At 51.5% G+C, this 27,302-nt stretch overlaps 3 protein-coding genes across 3 annotated transcripts; 1 reads left to right on the forward strand and 2 right to left on the reverse strand.

Moving 5' to 3' along the window:
- Nucleotides 1-6,651: 6,651 nt before the first annotated feature.
- LOC307215404 (hemoglobin subunit beta-1-like) lies at nucleotides 6,652-8,623 on the reverse strand. The gene is made up of 3 exons (XM_079974603.1): nucleotides 8,463-8,623; nucleotides 7,885-8,107; nucleotides 6,652-6,905 (listed from the first exon to the last, which is right to left on the reverse strand). Exons 1-3 carry the CDS (start codon nucleotides 8,552-8,554, stop codon nucleotides 6,777-6,779), a joined length of 444 nt encoding a protein of 147 aa, XP_079830729.1. The 5' UTR covers nucleotides 8,555-8,623; the 3' UTR covers nucleotides 6,652-6,776.
- Nucleotides 8,624-12,550: 3,927 nt separating this feature from the next.
- LOC307215073 (cystatin-A-like) lies at nucleotides 12,551-15,820 on the reverse strand. The gene is made up of 3 exons (XM_079974236.1): nucleotides 15,664-15,820; nucleotides 14,195-14,296; nucleotides 12,551-12,732 (listed from the first exon to the last, which is right to left on the reverse strand). The coding sequence occupies exons 1-3, from the start codon at nucleotides 15,727-15,729 to the stop codon at nucleotides 12,613-12,615; spliced, it is 288 nt and encodes a 95-aa protein (XP_079830362.1). The 5' UTR covers nucleotides 15,730-15,820; the 3' UTR covers nucleotides 12,551-12,612.
- An 8,016-nt stretch (nucleotides 15,821-23,836) lies between these two features.
- On the forward strand, nucleotides 23,837-26,552 carry LOC307214959 (olfactory receptor 52E4-like). The gene has a single exon (XM_079974075.1). It carries the CDS (start codon nucleotides 25,492-25,494, stop codon nucleotides 26,452-26,454), a length of 963 nt encoding a protein of 320 aa, XP_079830201.1. The 5' UTR covers nucleotides 23,837-25,491; the 3' UTR covers nucleotides 26,455-26,552.
- The last annotated feature ends 750 nt before the right edge of the window (nucleotides 26,553-27,302 follow it).

Here is a 27,302-nt window from a genome sequence, read left to right on the forward strand (position 1 = left end):
AAAAACAATGAAATTATCCATTAGGAAAATTTGCAGCAAGATTGCCAGACTTTTGGAAAGCTGGAACAACGACAGGCTGGAAACAACAGATCCAGGCTGGCACTGACTTTGGGAGCGTCTGGGGGGTCTTGCCTGGAGGAGAAGGTGCTGAGAAGGTGCTGGAAAGAGCCCTGCAAAAGCACCCGTCTCATGTCATGTGGCAGGGAGTTCCAAAGTGCAAGGATTTTTTAAAAAAAAATAATATTTATTACTTTCCCAACAGTTTATACACTACAAAAGAAAAAAAAAGTTAAACAAGACAATACAGTACAATGCAAAAACAAAAACACTGCATAACACTAACACTAAGACATTAAACTAACAAAACAAAACAAAAACAATATGAACAATTGTATAAACAATTTCAATATCTTATCTTTCATTCACTTGTTTCAGCGACCTCACACCTCCCTTTTTGTATTCCACTTCTGTTAATTGTTTCAGCAATTCCTTTCCATCTTCCTCTGTTTTCTATCCTATAATTATCTTAACATATTCTAACCTTATTTTTTCCTTTAATACTCTAATAATCTATTTATACTTAATTCCTTATAACATTTCTGCTAAAGCCATATAACTTCATTCCCACATTTTTCTAACATTCATTAATTTTACAGTATTTCTGTAAATAATCTTTAATTTTTTTCCAGTCTTCTTCCACCGACTCTTCTCCCTGGTCTCGGATTCTGCCAGTCATTTCCGCCAGTTCCATATATTCCATCAACTTCATCTGCCATTCTTCCCGGGTGGGTAAATCTTGTGTCTTCCAATACTTTGCGATGAGTATTCTTGCTGCTGTTGTTGCATACATGAAAAATTATCTGTCCTTCTTTGGCACCAATTGGCCGACCATGCCCAGGAGAAAGGCCTCTGGTTTCTTCAGGAAGGTATATTTAAGTACCTTTTTCATTTCATTATAGATCATCTCCCAGAAGGTCTTAATCCTTGGGCACGTCCACCAAAGGTGAAAGAATGTACCTTCAGTCTCATTACATTTCCAACATTTATTGTCAGGTAAATTATAAATTTTTGCAAGCTTGACTGGTGTCAGGTACCACCTGTATATTATTTTCATTAGATTCTCTCTTAAGGCATTACATGCCGTGAACTTCATACCTGTGGTCCACAACTGCTCCCAGTCAGCAAACATTATGTTATGTCCAACATCTTGTGCCCATTTAATCATAGCAGATTTCACCATTTCATCCTGAGTGTTCCATTTCAACAGCAAGTTATACATTCTTGACAAGTTCTTAATTTTTGAATCTAACAATTCCCAAAGTGCAAGGATTGCCACACTGAAATACGGAGTGCATACAGAAGCAGAAGAGGCGTCAGGTGTCGCCTCTGGCAGTGCCCCTTCTGCCAGTCAAAGGGGTCGTGAGCAGCTGGCACAAGGTCACCCACTGAGCTACAGGGCTGGGGTGGGGTGGGGGTCGGATTCGAACTCTGGTCTCCCAGGTCCTGGTCCCACACTCTGACAGCTGCAGCACACTAGCTAACCCCCAGACGGGCATTTCAGTGGTTACCAGGAGACCCAACCCAGAACCGCCTTTGCGACTTATTCCTGACCCTGAACGTGAGAAGGAAACCAAGCTTTTCCTGAGGAAATGCACTTCCAGAAAACACACTGGCTTTTGAACCTGCTTGCATTCCCCTTGAATCCAGTGGCAGTGAGTTCCAAAGCCCTTCTGGCTTTCGTGGACCTTCAGCTCCTTTGCCTTCCTGCCTTCCTGCAGGGGCCCAGCAAGATCCTGTTTGTCCAGGAGATGATGGCAAGGCTCTGGGCTTCGGGCCAAAGCGGGTGGGATCCTGTCTGAAACCGGGATGCAGACGCCTTGTCCCAATTCTCCAGGAAGGAAGCACAAAACAGCCGGATATCCTCTGGAGAGGGGCCAAGGGGGCAGGAGAAGCAGGTCTCTGGGGGGGGGGAGAGGCCCAGAGGGTGGGATTGAGGTGCTTTGAGGACACCCCTCTCCCTGCTGCTGAGTGTCGGGGGAACGGGCTGTGGGGTCTGCAGAACTGTAGAGCTGGAAGGGACCCAAGGGGTCATCTAGTCCAACCCTCTGCCACAATCACAGGCCGGTGCCCAGGCTGGACCACTGGCACACAGGGAGGCCAGGGACCGGTTGCCACCATTGTTAGACGGCACACTTATCTCTCCCTCACCGCCTTTCACAGAGCGCATGGTTAAACACTGGTTGGCAGGAGCTGGGACTGAGCAACGGGAGCTCACCCCGTCGCGGGGTGATCAGCAAGTCTTAGGCTCTGTGGTTTTACCCACAGCGCCACCCGCGTCCCTTTTTTATATGCCATACTTTAATACAATTAGCCTCTATTTCAATTTGTTTTCATTCTGCTGCTCATAATTCGAACCCTGCACATGTTTCCATTTGACCATAACAGTTCTTCAAATAGTCTCCACTCTTCCAGGAACACTTCGTCTCTTTTATCTCTTATTTTTGCTCTCCATTTCCGCATAGTCCATCAACTTTTGAAGCCATTCCTCTTTAGTTGGGGCTTCTCCTCCTGTCTGTTTCTGTGCAAAGGGACAGTTTCCATTCCAGGGGAAGGACTTCCAGTGTGCAAGGAGTTAACTGCTGGCAAGCTGCTCCTTCACTACCAGAGGACAAGTCACGCTCTGCATGTCCAGGCGGCAGCACCAGGCCCACCTGCCTGTGCATGTCTCCTCAGAAGTAAGCCCTGCTGGGCTTGCTTCTAATCCAGAATGCGGCAGCCAGACTGGTGACTGGGAGCGGCCGCCAAGACCACATAACACCGGTCCTGAAAGACCTGCATTGGCTCCCAGTACGTTTCCGAGCACAATTCAAAGTGTTGGTGCTGACCTTTAAAGCCCTAAACGGCCTCGGTCCAGTATATCTGAAGGAGCGTCTCCACCCCCATCGTTCTGCCCGGACACTGAGGTCCATCTCCGAGGGCCTTCTGGCAGTTCCCTCATTGCGAGAAGCAAAGCTACAGGGAACCAGGCAGAGGGCCTTCTCGGTGGTGGCGCCCGCCCTGTGGAACGCCCTCCCTTCAGATGTCAAAGAGAAGAACAACTACCAGACTTTTAGAAGACATCTGAAGGCAGCCCTGTTGAGGGAAGCTTTTAATATTTGATGGACTACTGTATTTTAATATTCGGTTGGAAGCCGCCCAGAGTGGCTGGGGAAACCCAGCCAGATGGGCGGGGTATAAATAATAAATTATTATTATTATTATTATTATTATTATTATTATTATTATTATTATTATTAGCTGCCCCAGGGAGCAGCAGGGAAGAATTGCCACCTGAGAGGCAGAGGGTGGCTTTTATTAGGGGGTGAGGCGTCACATGAGGGGCCTGTTAAGGAAGTCTGAAAACTTGGGGTACATTTCTTAAGAGGTTTACCCACCTTTGTCCGGATCTGGTCCTGTGGGCCCAAAAGTGATCAGGTTCAAGCAGGAGATTGCAGCCCAGTTGAAGAATCTAATCAGCGGCTGGTAAACCTGATCGTTTATTTGTTGCAGCTAATTTCCCACTCCTGATGAAGCAAAGAAGAAGAACTTAGAACAAAAGGTTACATCCGCTTTTATAAGTTCCCACAACTTCCCATAATATATTTCAAGAAGCATCATAAAAAAATGTCAGAGAAGGAGGTGCGTTGCCAGGCGGAAATCTGAGTCCCAGACAGAGTCTTGTCCCTCAAGGCTGCGATTATTCACCTGCTTTTCACCTTCCAAAGAAAGTCTTTACCTTCCCTTTTGTTACCTTGAATCAGTTGGGAAAATCTATTCTTGCTGCACCTGGTGAACTCCCACCCTGGGTTGGAGGTCCCTACCTGTATTGCGAGGGTGATGGGCTTCTATCTGGCTCTTGGCCATGTGGGATCTTGCCCAATCTGCCAGGCAGGAGCAACAAGGTTTCCCACTCCCTCAAAGACGAAGCAGTTAGAAGCGCAGAACAATGGGTTACATCCCTATTTCAAAGTTTCCCATAATACATCTCAGGATGTGTCATCAAGGCACCAGAGATATGTCACAGAAAAAGTGTGGTCACAGGTAGAACCTGAGATCCAGGCAGGCCCCTGTCAATCAAATACGGTCTTTCACACATACTCCATCACAGTACAGAGGAAAACATGTACAGTTCCCGGGTCCCTGAGGGACACCCCTTTGTCTTGTAGATAATATAATAAATAAATTTTTATTTATACCCCGCCCTTTCTGGTTCAGAAAACGGCTAACAGGGCTCAGGGTGGCTAACAACAAATTTTAAACACTTAATTGATGCAACAAAAAACAGCATAAAATACAGTATAAAACGCGAATAACAATAAAATCAGAATTGAAAAATCAGTTTAGGGGGGAAATCCATCCAATAAACATGAGATGATCCCCAGGGCTAGCTGGCTAAATTAATCCTATTTGGGCCAGCGAGGAGACCAGGGGAGAATTAGTTGTAGGATCCCAGAGCGGGGAATCTTCATGAAAAGGGGAGGAAGGGGAATAAAAGATCAGGCTGAGTCCAAATGGAAAGCCAGGTGGAATAGCTCTATCTTACAGACCCTGAGGAAGGAGGTTAAATCCTGCAGGGCCCTGTTCTCCTGGGACAGAGCATTCCACCAGGTCGGAGCCACCACTGAGAAGGCCCTGCCCTGGGGGAGGATAGTCTGACTTCCTTAGGGACCTCTAAACTATGGTTATTCATGGACCTTAAGGTCCTCTGTGGGGCAAACCATAGTGTACCACTATGGGGCAGGTAGGCATTGCGATTGAGATGGTGATCTGTCTGACACTCTTGGGGCAGGATATCACCATCACGACTCATTTGGAAGGCCCTGCAGGAGTGACTGTACATCTGTGGATTATGGTGGGCTCTCTCACCCCGCCCCTTATACCTCACTTCCCTGGGTCCTAAATGCCACTGGAACTGAGAAGATGGATGCAGCAAGCGATGTCTTGTGAGAGGTTTCCCATTGAGCCTGTACATAGATGCATTTACCAGCGAATTGCTAGATTTGGTTCTGACACTTCCCCTGTTTTCCTTTGTTGGAGACCTGGGGCTCAGGGGGGAGTCAGGGGCTCCTTCTGCAAACTGAGCTGAGCTTCCCTTGCAGATGCCTTTGCAGATGTGTTGCTCTTAATTTTCTGGACATTCGGGGCTGCCGTCAGGGACCTGCAGTTTCTGATTAGACAGGCACTTTGTGAATGGAGCCTTGAACCTGAACGAATGAGGTTTTGGTGATGTTCTGCGTGGTGAGGCAAGACTTCCCTGTAACACCCTGTACATCTGGATAACAACCTTATTACCACTGGAACTGGGTAAAAACTTGCATTAACCAGATTCCTGTTGAATTTCCGTGTCTTTCCCATTCATTGGAGGCTCATAGTGGAGACTTCCTTCCTTTTTGCAGAAGCAGCCCAGCTCCTTTGCATTGCCTGCCATTTGCATCCCCCCCCCCCCAGGGGCTGCTGTTCCATAAGGGAGATTTAAAGGTAAAATGGGCCCTGATTAGCCAGCTGTCAAACAGAACAGCTTCTGATTGGTCCGTTAGTTGCAGATAGGGGGAAATGAAGCTTCCTGGCCTTATCTTGGCAAGCAGAATGTGCGCATGAGTCACAGGGCTGATGGTGCTGTGTGCGCATGCATTCTTGTCAAGAATGCACGGCCGAGCATGATCCTTTGCTGTGTTGCCATGCCGTTGTCTAGTCCTCAGCTCAGAAGGTCCTCGCTCTCGAGGGGCTGGGTGTGTGCCTTGTGTGTGCACTTTGTGTCATGTCCCTGGTGCACTGGTTGGGTGCCCCCCAGCAGGAGGGGGCTGAAGCCAGAGCAGGCAGCGGCCCCCCTGATTTCCCCAGAAGGTGAAAGAAGGAAGACAACGGACGTTGGACCTTGGAGCATTGAAGGGAGCCTGCCAGGAGTGTCAAGGGAAAAGTGTCACAGTGCCCTGAAACCCCACCCACCACCACCGGTGCTCAATGGTTCCTCTTGAGTGACAGAGAGCCCCCCACTTTCCCAGACCCCCACCAGCTAACAGGAGGCATCTCCCCCCTCTCACACCCTCTCCACCACCACACCACCTGGTCTCTCTGTTGAGGCTTGTTTGCTCTGCAACAAAGAAGCCACGCCAAATGGGCCAGACTTGGGGCAGCCACCACATCTTGGTGGGCCAGGAGCAGCGGGCAGAGCGGAGAGAGAGAGACCAGGCCAGGTGGCAGAGGGTGTCTTTCATAAGGGGGGGGGAGGCATCAAGTGTGTGACTGGCAGGGGCTGAATGCAGAGCACGGGGGGGGGGGCAGAGCTGGGATCTCCAACTGAGTCTCTCAAGTCTCCCCAGGAGGTAAAGCAAGGAGGACAACTGGCCAGGGACAATGACCAGGAAATGGTGGGAAGGGGAACATGCCCTGCAGGGGTGGACTAGATGATTTCTTGGGGGCCCTTCCAACTCGGCAAGAGCCACAGCACCCTGAAGCCGCCCCCCACTGGTGCTCAATGGTTCCTCTTGAGTGACAGAGGACAGAGAAGCCCCCCCCCCTTTCCTAGCCCACCGCCAGCCAGCTAACAGGAGGCGTCTTCCCCCCCACTCCCGCCCCCCCCCCGTCCCAGAGAAGGAGACACGGGAAACCAGGTCAGATTGCAGAGGAAGGATTTATTAGAGGGTCAAGCGTCACATGGGGGCAGGAAGGGGTGGCCCCCACCCCACCCGGTGGGTGGCGAGACCAGCAGGAGGCGGCCGCTTCTCCCTGGGGGTGTCTCAGTGGTACCGGTGGGCCAGCGCATGAGCCACCACCTTGACCAGCTTGTGGAAGGCATGGTGGTAAGCAGGGGTGAATTCCTTCCCAAAGCGCGCGGCCAGCATGGTGATGAGAACCTCGCCCAGGAGCTGGAAGAGAAAAGAGGGGGTGACTCCTTCCGCCAGGGGGCCCGTGTGTGGGTCGCCCTCTCCCCACAACCCCCACCCCACGCAGCCACAGCTGGCGGCTGTGGGGTCAAGCCCAAAGGCCAGCTGGGATGGATGAAGGGGTTTGGGGTCCCCTGGAAGGAGGCTGGTCCACCAGGCAACAGACAGAACCCCACACCGTCCCAGGCTGGCACTGCCATGCCAGGAGAGGTTTGGTGCCAAGAAGCAAACTGGCCCCTGCCAGGGACCTCCTGGGCTCGGCCTCTGCTAGCCGGACAGATCCTTGCTTGACCAGGGACAAGTCAGAAGGAGGAAGGGCAAAGGCCCACAGGCTCCATTTGAAGGGCCAGAAGGCAAGAGAGTCCATCGAGTTGCCCTTCTTTCCGAGGTAAAGGGGTCGGCTTGCTCAGGGCGTGGCTGAAGGTGCCCACAGATGAGGGGAGCCCACTCTGACTCGCCAGGAGATGACGAGGATTGTGAAAGATAGCCAGGAACTCTCCCCTACTTGGGTATGTGGGTTTAGTTAAAATTCATTGATTTATATCTCTATATTGCTGCTCCATAAAAAACGCATCACATAAAAATAATGCGGTAAAATCACAAAAAGTTCAAAACAAGTTAAAAGCATGAGAGAAGAGAAGGCTGGAACTTGTTTTCTGGTGCGCAAGAGGGCAGGATCCGAACCAATGGATTTAAATAACAAGAAAGGAGGTTCCCATTAGATATTAAGAGGAACTTTCTGAAGAGTAGGAGCTTTTAGGGAATCCCTTGGAAGACCCTCCTTCCCTGGAGGTTGTTAAGCAGAGGGTGAGGAGCCGTCTGTCATGAGATTCCTGCAGAGGGGTTGGACTAGATGTCCCTCGGGGTCCCTTCCAACAGGGGATTGTTACCCTGCAGAGGGGACCTCGGGCACCCATCCCCCCGCCCTCCCCCAGGCAGCCCTTGGGGCAGGCAGGCTCACCCCGAAGTTGACGGGGTCCACGTGGAGCTTGTCGCAGTGCAGCTCGCTCAGTTTGGCAAAGGTCTCCTTGATCTTGTCGAGGTTCTTGATGGCCTCTCCGAAGGAGGCCAGGACCTTGTGGCCGTGCTGCTTGACTTTGGCGTTGGCACAGATGGCGGCAGGGCTGGAGAGGTCCCCAAAGTGAGTGAATAATCTCTGGGTCCAGGGGAAGACGATCAGCATGCTGGAGAGAAGGAAGGAAGGAGAAAGAAAAAGAAGAGGAGGAGTAGTTTGGATTTGATATCCCGCTTTACCCGAAGGAGTCTCACAGCGGCTAACGTTCTCCTTTCCCTTCCTCCCCCACAACAAACACTATGTGAGGTGAGTGGGGCTGAGAGACTTCAGAGAAGTGTGACTGGCCCAAGGTGACCCAGCAGCTGCAGGTGGAGGAGCAGGGAAGCGAACCCGGTTCACCAGATTACAAGTCCACCACTCTTATCCACTACACCACACCGGGAGAGGCATGGATGGTCATTCTCCAGGTGGAAAGAGGAGATCCTGCCCAGCCTGCCCAGAGAGGCAACCACCCCTGGCCTTACGAGGAAAGGGTCTCTCCACCCAAGGCGGCCACGTCCACTTTGCTCCAGCAAGTGTTGATGAGCTGCTTCTCTTCGGCGGTCCAGTGCACCATGATGGCTGGCTGTGAGCTTCTCTCGGCTGCTGGAGAAAACCTTCTGGGCTGAGCTGGAGCTCCTTCCCGGGCTGGAGCCTTTTATACCCTGGGCCAAAGCTCCTCCTCCTCTGGGGCCCAGCTTGGTGGGGCTGAGGAGGAGCAGGAGGGGGGAAGAGGCTGGCCGTGGGGTGTGGCGCCCTGGGCCGAGCAGGAGGCCCCAGATAGCTGCTTCTCTCTAGAAGACATCAGGCCCCAGCTGCTCTCTTTATCATCTCCTCGCAAGCAGCAGGACCAGGACTGAGCACACAGCCCAGGAGACTCCCTGGAAGCTCACAGTCCGAGAGCCATTTTGCAGGGGCAAAACACACCCCACAGATCTCATGTGGCATTTAGACCCATTGCACAGATGAAGGCGCAATGGGAGCCACAAGGGAAATGTCCGGGATGACTCAAACCCAGAGCTTCCCTCAATGAACCTCCGAAAAGGGGGTGTCTACGATTGGCAGGACGCCGGGGGAAGAGGGGCTGGAGTCTGGCTTGAAAGAGGGGGGCAGTGATCTGTGGGGAACTGGGCCAGTCGGGAGGCAAGCGTCAGAGGCAGGGGACGCTTCAGAGCTGGAGGAAGAGGAGGAAGAGGCAGGGAAGGGCCAGGGAAAGGCCAGGGGCTTCCCCACCTTCTCCTGAACCTCCGTCTCCCAGAACCAGGAGGGGACTGAAGAGGGAAGAGCAGAGGGAGCTTCTGTGCAGGCGCAGTCTCTGGCTGTGAGGAGCGTAAACGGAGGGAGGGAGAGTCGCCCCTGTTGTTGCAGCTGCTCATGGAGTGCAGACCTGGGAACAGCTGCATCCTAGCGAGTCTTATATTGGGCAAGAAAGAGATAGCTCTCTGCCATGTGCCTTCCTTGGGCTGGGAAGAGCCCCTGAAGCCAGCCATGCCAGCTCCATGGGAGGAAACAGAGCTGGGAGTGGATGGCTTTCAAGCACCGAGAGACTCGACTCCAGAGCTGGAGAAGAAGGTCTGTGAATGTTCACAGTTGGCTCTCTGCCGTGTGTCTCTCGTTGACTGTGAAGGGCAGCCTTTGGAGCTTCATGGAGAGGCTGGTGCAAGGAGAGTATTTATTTATGATCCACCCTTCCCGGCAAGGTCTCAGGAGGGGCTGCAAGCTCAAAGCGCCTTCTCGGTAGTGGGTCCCGCCCTGTGGAACGCCCTCCCACCAGATGTCAAGGAAATAAACAACTGTCCAACTTTTAGAAGACATCTGAAGGCAGCCCTCTTTAGGGAAGTTTTGAATGTTTGGTGTTTTATTGCTTTATTATTCTTAATATTCTGTTGGGAGCCATCCAGAGTGGCTGGGGAAACCCAGCCAGGTGGGCGAGATATAAATAGCTTACTACTACTACTACTAATAATAATAATAATAATAAACAAGAGTTTAAAGTAACTTGCCACATTTGTCTCTGTGGCCATGCAATGCCTCCAGCTGCAGAGGCAGTCTACCTGTCTCCTTCCCTGGGGAACCTGGGTGGGGAGAGGGCTGCAGAAGAGGCGTCTGGTTGGCCAGACAGGATGAGGCCCTTCTGAGGTGGCCAGCATGCCCATATTGGCCAGAATTCTCCCAAGGGAAACCAGCCCCCAGAACCTGAGCCCAAGAGGCCCTTTCCCCCCTCCCGTGGTTTCTGGAAACTCGTGTTCAGAAGGATCTTTGCCTCCAACCGACTGCGGAGCCACAGCAGAGCCCTCCTGGCAGGAGCCATTGGCAGCCCCCTCTTCCTGCACGAAATTGTCGGATTTTCTTTCAGATTCATCCAAGTTGGTGGCCATCTCTGCCTCTTGTGGCAAGGAGTTCCACAGATTAACTCTGTGCTGCATGAAGAAGGACTTTGTAACCAGTCCTGAATCTCTTCCTGACATGTCAGAAGTTCTAGTGTTAGGAGAGAGGGAGGAAAGCTTCTCTCTTCCACTTTCTCCAGGCCAGGCGTCGGTTTATAAACCTCTGTCGTTTCGCCTTTTACTCTCCCCTTTTCTTTAAACTAAAAAGGCCCCCAAACGCCAGTCTTTCCCCACAGGGCAGCTGCCCCCTCCCCTGGATCATTTTAGAGTGCCCTCCTTCCCCCTTTTCTGCCAGGGGGCTCAGGAGAGTCTCCCCTCCCCTGGCCACCCAGAGACTTCTGGGCCCCTGAGCATCCAGCTGGTCCTCTCTGACCAGGCCCCACGGAGGCCCCCCTTGGCCCCCCTGGGCAGAGCCCTCTGCTGCCTCTCCCCACAGACACCAGCCTTCCTCCTTCTTGGCGCCCAAGATCTCCGAGGTCCGCTGGGGGCAAGTGGCCGGCAGATGCTTGAAAAAGGGAGGCTGGTTGAGACAGAAGTTTCCCAGACTTGTGCAGCGACTCGACTGGACTTGGGGGGGGGGTCCCAAGGTGGGGGAGCCCTGCTGCTGCCCCCAGGGCCTGGGTGGGCATCTCTGGCCATGTTCCCAGAAGCCACCAGGGCCAGTGAGGTGTAGTGGTTAAGAGCGGTGGACTCGTAATCTGGGGAACCGGGTTCGCATCTCCGCTCCTCCACATGCAGCTGCTGGGTAACCTTGGGCCAGTCACACTTCTCTGAAGTCTCTCAGCCCCACTCACCTCACAGAGTGTTTGTTGTGGGGCAGGAAGGGAAAGGGGAATGCTAGCCGCTTTGAGACTCCTGAAGGGGAGTGATAAAGCGGGATATCAAATCCAAACTCTTCTCTGCCTCCACAGTCATAGGCAGCGATGCTTCTGAATGCCAGGTGCTGGAATTGCAGGAGGAGAGACTTGCTCTGGGGCCCGGATCCTGCGTTTGAGCTTCCCCTTGGGGAGAACAGGAGGCTGGACTCATTGGGCCCCCTTTGGCCTGACCCAGCCTGCTCTTCTTATGCTGAGAAAGAGAGAGGTTATAGGTAAGGTAGCCGTGTTGGTTTGCCATAGTCGAAATGAAATAAAAATCCTTCCAGTAGCATATTCTAGTGTTGGTCTCTAAGGTGCTACTGGAAGGAATTTTTAAATTTTGTTTTGAGAGAGAGGTTGTCTGTTTGTCTGGACTCTTTAGGACGGGGCGGGTCCGGATTGAGGAGCGCATGAGGCCCCCCAGGCCCCCCCATGTGGCTCTCCAGACTGTTTTGGGCCAGCCCTGTGGGGCAGGTCCAGGTGGGGTGGAGGCCACTCTTCCCAAGTCCTGGCACCCGGCTGACGGGCCCCTGGAGGACCTGGAGGAGGACTTTGCCTGGGGCTGTGGGCGCAGCAGGAGGGTGTGTGAGTGGAGCAGCCCTGGGTGCCTCTGAGGAGACCTGTTTGTGGGAGATTTGGGGGATATCAGGCAGCAGGAGCCTCCTGGCAGGCGGCTGATAAAGGCGGCCCCTCCTGATAGCTCCGCGGAGGAGACCTCAGCCTCTGGCGCCAGGAGCTTCTGGGGGGGGGGTGGCATTCGCTGCCTGAGCAAAGGGAACGGGTGGCACCAGCCGCCTCCCTCGATGGCTTCCTGCTACTACTATTTTCAAGGAACTTTGTGTTGTTGGTCTTTATGTTTTCGGCCATGTGTTCCTCAGAGTCTTTTTAAGCATCCTTTTCCGTCTGCTTGCACTTTTTAATGGCCACATTCTGTGTTCCAGTTTGCTTCTCATATTACATTTTTAAGAGTTTCACAGTGATTTGCCCCTCTAGGTTTTGACTTTCCAACTTCCTTCTCTTTGGAAATCAAATGTGCCCCTGATGACACTCTATCCAAGACCAAGCCCCCCACATCGCACCTCTTGCCCCCCCCAAAGGGAGGCCTCCCGGAGTGCCTCTCTCACCGCTGCCCTCCCTAGACTGGCATTCATGGAAGGGGTGGCATCGAAGGCGACCTCCATTACAGCTGTTCCTTGCCACACCCGCTTCCTCCCCACAAATGCCACCTTTCTCTCTCTCCCTTCCCCTTCCAGGGGCTGCTGGGGCCTTTCTCTCACCCCACAGCTCATTCCCTCTCCCTCCCCTTGCACAACTTCTCAAAGGCAGAGACTCTTTCCAAGACCTTCTCTTTATTGAAAGAGGTCCTAAAGCTCTTGAGCTCTCCGCTGCTGCTAGAAGTAGGTGATGGGGTCCGTCCTGGTGTGGTTCAGCTCATAACCGTGGAGCGTGAGATTGCCTGAAAGGTTCTGGAACACACGAAGGTGGGCGTATTTGTCCTCTGCATACCGGATCTGTGAGGAGGAGGAGGAGGAGGAGGGAAGAAGACAGAAAGGGTGTCACCAGCAGAGACCGCCTGACCGATGGTTCCTCTATTTATGTACACGACAACAGCAGCTAGAACTTTGTATGTACAGAAGTGGAAAGAGAAAGGACAACCAACGAAGGAGAAACGGCTTGTGAAACAGATGGAATATTCTGAAATGGTGAGATTTTGCTCCGTGAACCGCCCTGAGACCTCTGGGTATGGGGCAGGATATAAATTCAATAAATAAAAATAATAAAGTGCCAAATTAAAAGGACGTAATGACAAAGGGTTTAAAGAGGAATGGGAACCGCTGGTGGATTACCTATCAAATTATCACCCAGTTATGAAGTCATGGGCAGGATTTGAAATATGAGCAGTGGATGAATGAAAGATTCAACAGCAGCGGGGTTTAGATGATAAAAATATTTGTGTTATAAAACAGCTAATAAAAATGAGTGAAAAACAAACATCAGGCAAGGAGGGTTGGAAGGTAAAAAAGAAACATGGTAAAGGTAAAGGTAAAGGTAAAGGGACCCCTGACCATTAGGTCCAGTCGTGGCTGACTCAGGGGTTGCAGCGCTCATCTCGCTTTACTGGCCGAGGGAGCCGGCGTACAGCTTCCGGGTCATGTGGCCAGCAGGACTAAGCCGCTTCTGGAGAACCAGAGCAGCACACGGAAACGCCGTTTACCTTCTCTCCGAAGCAGTACCTATTTATCTACTTGCACTTTGACGTGCTTTCAAACTGCTAGGTTGGCAGGAGCAGGGACTGAGTAACGGGAGTTCACCCCGTCGCGGGGATTCGAACCGCCAACCTTCTGATCATCAAATCCTAGGCTCAGTGGTCTGCACCACCCGCTGTGCATATGATGATAAATGCTTTGAAATATTGTTGGAGACTTAATAAAAATGTTGTGTTGTGTTGTGTTGTATATCCATCCAACATCTGTTTAAAAACCTCCAGGGAAGGCGAGGCCATCACCTTCCATGGGAGTCCATTACTGTCAGACGTCGCTTGCCCTCAGAAATTTACCATATTTTTTGCTCCATAAGACTCACTTTTTCCCTTCTAAAAAGTAAGGGGAAATGTGTGTGTGCATCTTAAGGAGCGAATGCAGGCTGCGCAGCTGTCCCAGAAGCCAGAACAGCAAGAGGGATTGCTGCTTTCACTGCGCAGCGATCCCTCTTGCTGTTCTGGCTTCTGAGATTCAGAATATTTTTTTCTTCTTTTCCTCCTCCAAAAACTAGGTGCGTCTTGTGGTCTGGTGCGTCTTATAGAGCGAAAAATACGGTATTTCTAAGATTTACTCAGATTCTCCTTGGAGAATGTCTCAAAACAGCCTGGCGTCTCTTAGCAGGATGAGAGCCATGCCTGCCCCCTGGAGGTCCCGGGAGGATAAGCTGATATAGAGATGCAATAAATAAACCAGCCAGGAAAGGGCCACTGACCTTGAGGAAGTAGTTGGTGCCCGCCACCACCTGAGTCCTGTACTCAGTAACCTCAAAGAGGTTGAATGCCTGGTTCACTTTTGCTTCCAGCTGACATTTCACCTGCGGGAAGAAGGCAAAGGCTGATGGTTGTGGCAGCAGGAAGCTGAAAGGGCCCCGAGGGTGGGGGGGGGAGAGGCGGAGAGGCTTGGCTCACTCATGGGGGCCAGAAGAGGCTGCTGGAGGTTCCCTGGGACAGGCAAGGGGGGGAAAAGCTTTTGGCACCAGCCCCTCCCCATTGGATGCCCTCCTAGTGCTTTGGCCATCCTGGCCGGGAGCTGGTTGGAGTTGTACACTTGGAGAGCACAAGGCCCCCAAAGCCTTTCATAGAATCATCGACTTGTAGAGTTGGAAAGGGACCCCCAAGGGGCATCTAGTCCAACCCCCACAATGCAGGAATCTCAGCTAAAGCATCCAGGACAGAGGGCCGTCCGATCTCTGCTTAAAGAACTCGGGGAAGGAGAGTCCACCATCTCCCCAGGGAGACTGGTCCGCCATCAAACATCTCTTACTGTCAGAAAACCAAAATCTCTTTTCTGGTAACTTGAAGCCATTGGTTCAAGTCCTAACCCAGGGGTCAGCAAACTTTTTTAGCAGGGGGCCGGTCCACTACCCCTCAGACCTTCTGGAGGGCCAGACGATATTCTGAAGAAGAAAAATGAACTAACTCCTATGCCCCACAAATAGCCCAGAGGTGCATTTTAAATAAAAGAACACCTTCTACTCATGTAAAAACACGCTGATTCCCAGACCATCCGCGGGCCAGATTGAGAAGGCGATTGGGCCAGATCCGGCCCCCAGGCCTTAGTTTGCCTACTTATGTCCTAACCCCTAAAGCAGGAGAAAACAAGCACACTCCCTCCTCCATGGGACAACCCTTGAGATATTTGAAGATGGCTCTCATATCTCCTCTCCGTCTCCTCTTCTCCAGGCTTGACATACCCAGCTCCTTCAACCGCTCCTCATACGGCTTGCCTTCCAGACCCTTGATCACCCTGGTCTCCCTCCTCTGCACACCTTCCAGCTTGTCCACATCCTCCTTAAACTGTGGTGTCCAGAAGTGGACACCATCTTCCAGGTGTGGTCTGACCAAGGCAGAAGAGAGCAGGACTATGACTTCCCTGGATCTGGACACTAGACTTCTGTGGAAGCAGACTAGAATAGCATTAGCTTTTTTTGCTGCTGCGTCACACTATGGACTCATGATGAGCTTGTGGTCAGCTAGCACTGACATTTGGGAATCCTTGAGAAACAGGCCTCAACACGGCTGTCATTTTCCACAGTGAGTCAAGAAAAGCCTCAGTGCAATGAGGCTGGAAGCCAGACTTCCCCACCCCTACTCTGTCTCCAGAAGAGGCAGAGCCCCAGAGCCTCTCTCTGCATGGTGGTGGTGGAGGGGGAGAGGAATCTATGGGGAGAGGGCAGCTCACCTGGTCAGCGATTGCCTGAATCTCAGGAGTGGCCGCTTCGGTGGGGGATAATCCTCCAAGACTCATGGTGGCTCTGAAGGAAGATGTGCAGCAGGTCTGAAGCAAGAGAGTCGAATGAGGGAGGGACGGGGAACACACCTTTTTATTCTCAGCAGCCCCCACCTCTTCTTGGGCAACATCAGGTGCAGAGGTGGCTGACGGCCAAGGCTGGCGTCGTGTGGGAAGGAGCATTGCTCATCAAACTCTGGCATGAGGAGACACATCCTATCTCTGACAGAGGAGGCAACTGCTGCTGGCAAGGAGAAGGGGGCTGCCTGGCTGCCTGCTCCCAAATTCCATTGCAACCCCTTGCGAGGCCATAGCAGACCTCAACAGTCGCATTCCCTGGGGAAGAAGGCATCACAGTCCTCTGTGCGCCAGTAGCAGTTTAGCCCTGCTGACCACATGACCCAGAAAACTGTCTGTGGACAAACACCAGCTCCCTTGGCCTGAAAGCGGGATGAGCACCGCAACCCTAGAGTCATCTTTGACTGGACTTAACTGTCCAGGGGTCCTTCACTTTTACCTTAGTAATTCTCCCAATTATGGCTTGCCTAGAAGAGACCTGGGCACTCCTGAGATGCACGAGGAAGGAAGAACCTGGGGAAACACCCGCTTCCCCGAGGCTAAAACCTGCCAGTCTCGGCCACCCACCTCTTTCCAAGGAACTGTGCATGACTCCTTTTGAGGGAGGGAAAACCTTTGACTCAGCTCTGATGCGGTTCCACTCAGCCCAACTATAATAATAATAATTTATTATTTCTACCCCGCCCATCTGGCTGTGTTTCCCCAGCCACTCTGGGTGGCCTCCAACAGAACACAAAAATCCAATAACCTATTAAACATTAAAAGCTTCCCTAAACAGGGCTGCCTTCAGATGTCTTCTAAAAGTCTGGTAGTTGTTCTTCTCTTTGACATCTGGTGGGAGGGCGTTCCACAGGGCGGGCGCCACTACCGAGAAGGTTCCCTGTAACTTGGCTTCTCGCAGTGAGAGAACCGCCAGAGGGCCCTCAGCGCTGGACCTCAGGGTCCGGGCAGAACGATGAGGGTGGAGACGCTCCTTCAGGTATACTGGACCGAGGCCGTTTCGGGCTTTAAAGGTCATCACCAACACTTTGAATTGTGCCCAGAAACGTACTGGGAGCCAATGTAGGCCTTTCAAGACCGGTGTTATGTGGTCTCAGCGGCCGCTCCCACTCTGGCTGCCGCATTCTGGATTAGTTGTAGTTTCCGGGTAGCCCCATGTAGAGCGCATTGCAGTAGTCCAAGTGAGAGATAACTAGAGATAACTAGAAGGGGCATTAATTTAACGATGTGAATGTAATTATTGCAACCTTGTTGAGCATGCAAATTGTGCAGAACATGTGCATGTTCTGGTAAATACAAGTAGCTGGTGTGGGAGGTAGGGGTGTAGCCTCCAGGATGAGGCCCATGGCCCACCTAGGCCAGCATCCTGTTCTTCTCACAGCGGCCAACCAGATGGAAACCACCCGCAGGCAGGATCCGAGGGCACAAGAGGAACTGGCTTCCAGCAGTTGGTCTTCAGAACCATGACTGTCTCTGATTGTGGATGGTCACCCTGGTTAATAGCCACCGATAGCCCTCTCCTCTTCCATGAATTTGAGAGCCAGTGTGGTGTAGTGGTTAAGGGCGGTAGTCTCGTAATCTGGGGAACCGGGTTCGCGTCTCCGCTCCTCCACATGCAGCTGCTGGGTGACCTTGGGCCAGTCACACTTCTCTGAAGTCTCTCAGCCCCACTCACCTCTCAGAGTGTTTGTTGTGGGAGAGGAAGGGAAAGGAGAATGTGAGCAGCTTTGAGACTCCTGAAGGGGAGTGAAAGGTGGGATATCAAATCCAAACTCTTCTTCTTCTTCTTCTTCTAATCCATCTAGTCTGGTGACCAACAGAGGCCAAGACACATTTTGTCCTGAGAAGGCTTCAAGCCTCATTTTCAAAGGTAGATTACTGGGATCCTTGTTCAGGCACAAAGCAGGAAGTGGAGTTGAGCATGATGACCCTTGAGGTCCCTTTGAAGTCTACAGTTCTGTTCTATGAAATCTTTGTCTCCTTTTTGGGGGGTAGGTGTCCCAATGCCTCTCTCTTCCTCTTTCCCACTGCAGGGTGGGAGCTTCAGAGTTTCGCTTTTGCCTGCAATAACAGCAGCCTGGCCCGTATCTGCTTGGTCTTGGCCCCCTAAATGATGGGGCTGAGCATGGGGGCACCAACAGGTAGAGGATGGAGAGGATGATGTCAGGAAAGAGATGCAGAAACTGAGGGTGATGGTGCTGTGGGGATGACAGGTGCCAAGGGCCTTGTGCTGGGCCAGCACCAGAGGGGAGTGAGGATGGCTCCGTACCTGAGTGCGGTGCTGATGGCCACGTGGTGGTCGAAGACCATGGCTAGCAGGACACCCGACCCTGTGGCCATTAAGGTGTGCAGGAAGAACATCTGGGCCAGGCAGGACTTCAGGCTGGTCTCCCTGGTGCTGAGGCAGAAGATGCCCAGCAGCTTGGGCATGATGGAGGTGGAGAGGCCCAGGTGGGTCAGGGCCACAACGGCAAGGAAGAGGAACATGGGCTGGTGGAGGCTGGGGAGACCAGCAGGACGGAGACGTTCCCCAGCAAGGCTGTGAGGTCCACGCAGCCGTAAGGGATGGAGAGTCAGACGTCAAGGGACTCCAGCCCCAGGATCCCAACCAGGAAGAAAGAGGAAGGCAGGTGAAGCTGGTGTTGCACATCTCTGCTGTTACGGTAAAATCTGGGTGTGAGGTTGCTCTGCCACCCAGCTCGTCAGACTAAGTCCGCGGGTCCCTGCGGAGGAAAATGAGCTCAGCCGGAAACAGGAGCAAGCTGCAGAAGATCCAAGTTTATTGCGCAACAGGTTCAAGGCGAGATTGAACCGCGAGAAAGGGGTGACATGAACTTTTGAAACTTCCCTCCATGTCCCAGAATACAGTGCAAAATACATCCCAGTTACATCATGAATACATTAAGAAGAGGTTGGGTTACACAGATTACATCATGAATATATTAAGAAGAGGTTGGGTTACACAGGATTAACATATGGAGGAGGGAGGGGGGAATATGCAGAGCTGGAGATATGCGCAGACAAACACTTCCTGAGTACCGGTGATGAGAAGACAATGGTCCATGTATGCATAGTCTGCCACCTGGCATTGCCCGGAGGAAAGGCTTGGCAGAGTGATTTGACAGGATTAGGGTCTTGACACCTTACTTGAGGGATTATGGAGGACAGGGGAGGTGTCATGGAGTCCTAGAGAAATTGAGCAAATTGGCACGTTGAGTTTCTATGAATTTTATAGATTTTAGTCCCTTTTGACATTGACAATTGGAAATAAATGGATATATTGTAGCGAAGAAGAAGGTGAAGAAGACATGCCCCCCCCTCCGCATCACTGCACAGGGAGGAAAAGGTGGACCTCTCCCAGTGTGGGAAGGAACATCAAAGCAGTCAAATACAATGTTTCCTATTTACCCAGAGTGGACACACAGGGGAATGTTGCTCCAGCCGGGAAGACTTCCTGTCACACCTGGTCTGGAGCATTCTCCCCCTGCATGTGACCAGGTAGATAGGTGTGACCCTGGCAGACCCTACAAAGGGGCTGGTCACACAGCCATCTTCCTCTTATGCTGCTCTCTCTTGATCCCTCCTCTCCATTTTGCCTTCTGCTGTCTGCCGGCTCTCAGCCAGCAGCGCATGGGCTCAACCCTCACAGAGGATGAAGCCATACCTTTCTCTGTAACTGTAACTAAAAGCTCAAGCCTGCCTTCAGGACCATACTGTGAACTGAATGTAAGCAAAGCTTATCATCATCATCAATCTTTATTACAGTCCAGAGACCCAACAAATCATTACAAAGCAATGCACAATTCAGACAGCCTACCTCCAGGTTAAACAAGCATTTCGTTCAGACTTAAAGATGGGGATCATTGGTTCTTGCAACCACTGATAAAAACTTCACCACTGCTAATGTTCTAGCGTTTGTCCAGTCTTCCAATAGAACCTGGCATAGTGAGCCTCTGTTTTTCCTGGGAAAGGCACCAGCAAGGGTAATATCAGTTCAGCCCGGGCTTGCTCGTACTTTGCACAGTGCAGCAAAATATGTTTTATGGACTCGATGTCTTGAGCACGCGAGCAAAGTCTGTCCTGGTAGGGAACTCCTCTCAACCTGCCATCCAAAACTGCAGAGGGAAAGACGTTTAATCTGGCTTTGGTGAATAATCTTCAATAATTTGGTAGTGTCAGGTTTTTAATGTAAGATGTTAACTTAAAGACATGCCCATATTGTACTCCTACTGCCAACGGACTACAGGCTGCGTGTGATCGAGATCGCAAGTCACTGTGTGTATTATCCCATAATCTTTGCCTTAACGTCTTTAGGGCGCCTTCATAACCCAGGTAATACAGTTGGGGGGTGACAGACCAATAGAGGTGGCTTTTCTAGCCATGGTTTTCTGCCATTTGCTGACAAATTCCTCATTGGTCAGGTGTTGGTACAAACCCTTCCCTAGATCAAACACTGAAATCCTGAGCCAATGTTTTAGGGCAGCCCACCATGCTTTAGTTGAAATTGGGCATTCACCAGCTTCTAACAGAAGTATGGAGTTGGGGACACAGTTGGGTACCTGCAGCAGAGATTGTAGAAATTTTGCCTGAAAGCCTTCTAGCTCAGGCAGGTCCTCATTATGCCAGACATTTGCAGCATACAGGAGTTGGGAAACAGATTTTGCATTGAAAAGCCTTAAGGCTGCTGGAATAATGCTTATCATTACCTTTAAAAGAAGACTGCAGTGTCATGATTATTTTTAAGAGGGAACTAAAGGGGAATTTACCAGGAACAATCCAGTCAGCACAAGCCAGACTAGATTGCTCAATGTATATGGTTCTAATGAATCCATCAACTAGTTTCCTGCTGTGTGCTAGGGATTGTGCTCTGCTGCCAGCTCACTAGCGTGGGCGAGGAAGGATAATATTGAATCCATATATCCTCTCCTAATATCCACAACATTCTCACACCCAGCAGCTACCACAGATGCATCTCCATCAGCAGGGCAGCTGAGTGGACCTCCTTGGTCTGCAAGGCAGCCCCCGCCTTTTTCATCTGGATCCTGGAGTTCTGCTACAGCTTCTGGGGAAGGATCAAGCCAATGGCCCCGCCAGCACAGCCGCCTCTTCACACAGTGGTTGACCAGATGCCTCAAGGGGAAAAACAACAAGCAGGACCTGAGCACAAGAGCTGCTCTACCCTCCTGCCCTTTCTAGCCACTGGTATTTAAAAGCATTGCTGCCGCCAACTGATGCTATTTAAGGACAAAAGCAGGGGCACCCAACCAATGCACCCAAAGCATTAAAGGTAAAGGTACCCCTGCCCGTAGGGGCCAGTCTTGACAGACTCTGGGGTTGTGCGCCCATCTCACTTAAGAGGCCAGGGGCCAGCGCTGTCCGGAGACACTTCCGGGTCACGTGGCCAGCGTGACATCGCTGCTCTGGCGAGCCAGAGCCGCACACGGAAACGCCGTTTACCTTCCCGCTGGTAAGCGGTCCCTATTTATCTACTTGCACCCGGAGGTGCTTTCGAACTGCTAGGTTGGCAGGCGCTGGGACCGAGCAGCGGGAGCGCACCCCGCCGCAGGGATTCGAACCGCCGACCTTTCGATCGGCAAGCCCTAGGCGCTGAGGCTTTAACCCACAGCGCCACCTGCGTCCCACCCGAAGCATTGCAGGGACTCAAAATAAAGCTACTGTGCTCTCTCTCTCTCTCTCTCTCTCTCTCTCTCTCTCTCTCTCACACACACACACACACACAGAGCACCCGTTAAAATGCTCAGGAACCAATGCTTATGGCCATCTTATCAGAATAAGGCAAGGGAACCCTATAAAACACAGAAGATCACCCAAAATAGCCAAAAAAAAATTCTTTTTAGTTCCAAAGGTAGTAATGATGTTGGAGAGGAGAAGGGGGAGAAGACCTGCGTTACCCTGTGGGTGGGTGGGGGTCAGCCACAATCCCCCTCCTAACTGGCAGATTGGGCAAGAGCCCACGTGGCAAAGAGCCAGACAGAAGCCCATCACCTTCACAATGCCTGCTGGGGAAACGCAACGCAGGCTGGGAGTTCACCAGGTGCAGCAAGAATAAGTGGCGCCAACTGATTCAAGATAATAAAGGAATGTTTCTTTGGAAAGGGAAAGACGAATGAATAATTGCAGCCTTGAGGGACAGGGACTCAGATTTCTACCTGGTACCACACCTCTTTTCTGACATGATTCTGACATCTCCGATTAAGGTTCTTGAAATATTGTATGGGAAATCATGGGAACATTTGAATTGGATGTAACCTTTTGTTCTGGGTTCTTCTTTGCTTGCTTAGGAGTGGAAAATTACTGGTAGTTGCAACAAATAAATGATCAGGCTTAATAGCCGCTGTTTGGCTTCTTTAACTGGGCTGTGGTCTCTTGCTTGAACCTGACCAATTTTGGACCCGCAGGGCCCAAAAAATTGGGCAACCCCAAGTTTTGATACTTCCTTAGCACTATTGGCCCTCAAGACCCCTCTCCTCCCCCCTGAATTTGTCCAATCCTCTTTCAAAGCCACCCAAATTGGGGGCCATCCCTGCCTCCTGCAGGAAGGAGTCATGGAGAGCTCAAACGGCTGGTGACTTTTGGGATGGTTCTAATCAAAGGTGCTGAAACTCAAAAAAAAAAAAAAAAAAAAGATCATGGCCACTGGTCCCATCACCTCCTGGCAAATAGAAGGGGAAGAAATGGAGGCAGTGAGAGATTTTACTTTCTTGGGCTCCGTGATCACTGCAGATGGTGACAGCAGTCACGAAATTAACAGACTCCTGCTTCTTGGGGGGAAAGCAATGACAAACCTAGACAGCATCTTAAAAAGCAGAGACAAACAAAGGTCCATATAGTTCAAGCCATGGTTTTCCCAGCAGTGATGTATGGAAGTGAGAGCTGGCCCATAAAGAAGGCTGATCGCCGAAGAATTGATGCTTTTGATTTCTGGTGCTGGAGGAGACTCTTGAGAGTCCCATGGACTGCAAGATGATCAAACATATCCATTCTTAAGGAAATCAGCCCAGAGTGCTCACTGGAAGGACAGATCCTGAAGCTGAGGCTCCAAGACTTTGGCCACCTCATGAGAAGAGAAGACTCCCTGGAAAAGACCCTGATGTTGGGAAAGATGGAGGGCACAAGGAGAAGGGGGAGACAGAGGACGAGATGGTGGGACAGTGTTCCTGAAGCTACCAGCATGAGTTTGACCAAACTGCGGGAGGCAGTGGAAGACAGGAATGCCTGGCATGCTCTGGTCCAGGGGGTCACAAAGAGTCGGACACGACTTAATGGCTAAACAACAACAACAACAACAACAACAACAACAACAAAAATAAAAGGTGCTACTCAGCTGAGGACTTAAGAATTCTTAAATTACTGGCTACTTCAAAAGCACTTGACTTGGTCTTTGCCCTGGAGAAGGAATCCTAGAACCACAGAACTGTGGAGTTGGAAGGGACCCTGAGGTCCATCTAGTCCAACCCCCGGCAGTGCAGGAATCTCAGCTAAAGCAACTCAACTAAAGAATCTCAACTAAAAGAGACATGGACCACCACCATCTTTTTATTTGTACCCCACCCATCAGCCTGGGTTGCCTCAGCCACTCTAGGTGGCTTTCTCAACAATTTATAAAAACACAAGACAGTCAAGCATCAAGAACTTCCCTGAACAGGGCTGCCTTCAGATGTCTTCTAAAAGTCTGGTAGTTGTTTATTTCCTTGACACCTGTGCTCTAAGTGCCTGCATGGGGGAGATATCTCAATTCCTGGGCTCACACTCAGCCTTTGAGCGGAAGAATTGTCCGGGTGTGGGCAGTGTAACTGATAGGAGCCTCTGCAAAGGAGGCACTTTTACGCCATCCCTTAGTCAGTCCTTCTGGCTTCCTGTCTCCCCTGGAACAATTTCTGACGAGAAATCCTGAAGGGGCTCAGGGATGCCTGATGACCAGGGCTGTGTGTCTCCCTGCCAAGGCAAGGGGCAGCGTTGGGGAACAGGGAGGCAGGAACCAAGTGCCAGAGGCTTCTGATGGAGGTGGTGAGGAATCTAGTGATTCTATGATGGCTATTTTCAAATATCTGAAGGGTTCTCTCATAAAAGATGGAGCAACCTTATTTTCTGCTGCTCCAGAGGCATGAACCCCAAAAGGGATGGAGCAGCTTCTTCCGTTGCATCCTTGCGGACACCTCTTCCCTCTTCCCGGTGGAAGAAGAGAGGAAGGCTAGCCTGAAACTTCAAACAATTCAAATCCAGGCTAGCCTTCCTCTCTTCTTCCACTTGGACTCGCTGGAGTTAGAGGCTGCAGCCCAGGATGGGGACACCGTGGTCCTTTTGACTTCCCTCAGTCCCAAACAGCACAGCTCGTGGTCAGGGATGATGGGAGATGGGTTGCATGGATACCCGGAGGGCCACAGATTCCCCAGCCCTGTGGTCATCAAACCCTGGGGGCAGCTCTGTGCTGGAGGGACTCAAGGATGAATGCTGTCCATTGTCCCCCGACCCGGTGGCCTTGGAGAGATGCCCCACAGCTGGGCATACCTTGGCGCAATGGACCTGTTTGGGATGGAAAATGTCTCTGAACAGCCCCTTGAGATGGCCCCTCCCTCGTTCTCCACAAAGACACCATAAAGGCTGCTTCCTGCTCAGCCAGGTGGCCTCAAGAGCGCTGCTCTGAGCAGGATGCAGCTGCTTGCAAAACTCCACCAGGAGCAGAAGAAGCTGCCTTAGGCTGAGCCGAACGACACCTTAACCTAGAGGTGGACAGCAGTGGCTGCGGTGGCTTTTCAGGGTCTCAGGCAGGCAGTCTCTCCAGCCCCCGGCCTGGAGTTGCTGAGGACCAGACCTGGGACCTTCTGCATGGGAAGCAGATGCTCTCCTGGTGATTGACGGATCTCCCTGTGGCTCTGCAGGTGAGAGGGTTCGCCCTCGCCAGAATGGCTCTTCTCTGCCTCCACATGGGGAGGCCGCGATGCATCTGAATGCCAGTTGCTTGTGATGTAAAAACTTTGACATCTGATTAGATATTAGATTCCTGATACAGACTTTGTTCTAACTGTTCCAACGCTAAGTGCATTTAACCTTTTTTTTAGAGAGAGAGAGAATGTACCAATGAACGTTTTGATTCCCGGTTCCTGTGTGCCTGCCTTCTGCAGCTCTCATGCCTTCCTCCTGCACTGAATGCCGGCCCTATCTGACCCTAGAAGGACTCAGGGTGTTTTGCTAGGGTGTTTTGACAAGCCAGGGAGAAAGATGTAGGAAGGGATGCCAGTGGCCCCTCACGGAAGACTGGTTGCCAAGGCAACAGGAGGTTATGTGCAAAAGCTGAGACCCAGACATTTCACACTCCTGCACCTGTAACCCTTTTCATGTATGCAATAATCATAGAATCATAGATCTGTAGAGTTGGATGGGACCTGAGGGGTGATCTAGTCCAACCCCCTGCAACGGGGGTTAAAACTGCAGTGTTGGTTCTAGCTTCCTCCTTGTCCCTCTTGACTCCTACCCCCTTTCTACAGTCACTCACCTATTCCCATTTGCCTCCATGCTCCTCTTGACTCCTGAATGTGAGACGGGTCCCTTGGCTGCCATCATAGGTCACCATGGCCATCTTCAGGCATCTCTACTCGCGTCCAAATGGTTCTACCTGCTAGTCTGTTTCTTTTTTCTTGGCAGGGATGAAGTGACCCACACCTGGCCAGAGGCAGGAGGAGAATGCCACTGTCTAATGCCACCCACTTTCATTCCCCCACGTGCATCCTGCTGGGGGTCCCAGGGCTGGAAGCTCTCCACTCCTGGATCTCCATCCCCTTCTGCCTCGGCTACATCATCGCTCTCGTGGGCAACAGCACCATCCTCTTCATCATCAAAACGGAAGCCAGCCTCCACCAGCCCATGTTCTTCTTCCTCTCTTTCCTCTCGACCATCGACCTGGGCCTCTCCACCTCCACCCTGCCCAAGATGCTGGCCATCTTCTGGTTTGGCCTCGGGGAGATGAGCTTTGGCTCCTGCCTCGCCCAGATGTTCTTCATCCACACCTTCACGGGGATGGAGTCTGTTGTGCTGCTAGCCATGGCCTTTGACAGGTACGTGGCCATCTGTGACCCCTTGAGGTACACCACCATCCTGACCAAGCCACGCATCGCCTGGATGTGTGCTGGCGTGGCTCTGAGACCCTCTATGCTGGTGCTGCCCATTGCCCTGTTGACTCTCCGCCTGCCCTTCTGCAGCGACCACATCATCATTGCCCACACCTACTGCGAGCACATGGGCATCGCCAAGCTGGCCTGCGCTGACATCTCGGTCAATGTCATCTACGGCCTCTTCGCCATTGCCTTCCTCATGCTAGATTTGGTCCTCATTCTTTTGTCCTATGTGCTGATCTTGCAGTCTGTTTTCCGGCTCCCCTCCAAAGAGGCCCGGCTCAAATCCTTGGGCACTTGTGGCTCTCATGTTGCAGTCATTTGTGTCTTCTACACTCCTGCCTTCTTCTCCTTCCTCACCCACCGCTTCGGACGCAACATCCCCCATTATGCACATATCCTCATTGCCAATCTCTACCTCATTTTGCCCCCGGTGCTCAACCCCATCATTTACGGCATCCGGACCCGGGAGCTGCGCAGGAGGATCCTGCAGTTCTTGTTCTCCAAAAGGGCGCCTTTCTCCAACGTCTCCTGATTATCCTGCCTTGCAGGGCGTTGGACTAGATGACCCCCAGGGTCCCTCCCCACTCTACGATTCTATTTTGCATTCCTACAATCTGTTGAGTGGGAGTTCAGATATATATCATGCTGTACGTAATCCGAGTGTTTTGTAAGGCTGGGAGAGAAACCCCAGAGAGCGGTTGCTGCCAATCAGTGTAGGCCATCCTGAGGTAGATGGATCGGCGGTCTGATTCAGAACTCTCTGCAGTTCTTTGATCCTGGCAAGCTGGACTCTGGCCCAATTCACTGCAGCACAGTTTGGAGAGGAGGAGGAACAATAACTTTTTGATATACCAGAGTTATTGTTGTTGTTGTTGTTGTTGTTGTTGTTGTTGTTGTTGTTGTTGTTATCCTGCCTTTCTCCCTGACAGGGACCCAAGGCAGCTTACACTTAAGATAGCTAAACACATAGAAAAAGAGTAATAATTTAAGAAACAATTACATATTAATGGAATTAATAGAAATATCTGGTATACTGTAAGCATTTAGAACCTTCCCACAGAAGCAGCATGTCACCAGCGTCTTCATGCAAAGCCGTCACTTCCCCAAAGCCTCTTGGGACAAGGAAGTGTGGACCTGCCGGCCAAAAGACCCCAAGGAGGGAGGGAGCCAGGCTCAGGAAGGGGAAGTTCCAAAGAATGTTCATGTTAAACTGCAGTTGTTGTTCATAAAGCAGGTATACAAGGCTGTATGCAAAGTGGGCCAATGTCATCTTCATGTCTGTTTCATTTTAATTTTGGGGAAGACACATCACTATACAGTGAGATTTAAGAATGCAATAAAGAATGCAGAAAAAAACGGGATAGAATATTTTAGATTTTC

This window comes from Podarcis cretensis, assembly GCF_951804945.1.
Source record: "Podarcis cretensis genome assembly, chromosome: 4".
Lineage (NCBI taxonomy): Eukaryota > Metazoa > Chordata > Lepidosauria > Squamata > Lacertidae > Podarcis > Podarcis cretensis.

Bases quoted from the DNA above. Each gene is read 5' to 3' on its own strand.
- LOC307215404 (XM_079974603.1), bottom strand. From the start codon at position 8,554: ATGGTGCACTGGACCGCCGAAGAGAAGCAGCTCATCAACACTTGCTGG. The intron at 8,108-8,462 runs GTAAGGCCAGGG...CCTTCTCTCCAG, and splicing joins GGTGGAGAGACCCTTTCCTC to CATGCTGATCGTCTTCCCCT. The intron at 6,906-7,884 runs GTGAGCCTGCCT...TTTCTCTTCCAG, and splicing joins TGGACCCCGTCAACTTCGGG to CTCCTGGGCGAGGTTCTCAT.
- LOC307215073 (XM_079974236.1), bottom strand. From the start codon at position 15,729: ATGAGTCTTGGAGGATTATCCCCCACCGAAGCGGCCACTCCTGAGATT. The intron at 14,297-15,663 runs GTGAGCTGCCCT...TTCTTCCCGCAG, and splicing joins TTCAGGCAATCGCTGACCAG to GTGAAATGTCAGCTGGAAGC. The intron at 12,733-14,194 runs GTCAGTGGCCCT...TCCTCCTCACAG, and splicing joins GCACCAACTACTTCCTCAAG to ATCCGGTATGCAGAGGACAA.
- LOC307214959 (XM_079974075.1), top strand. From the start codon at position 25,492: ATGCCACTGTCTAATGCCACCCACTTTCATTCCCCCACGTGCATCCTG.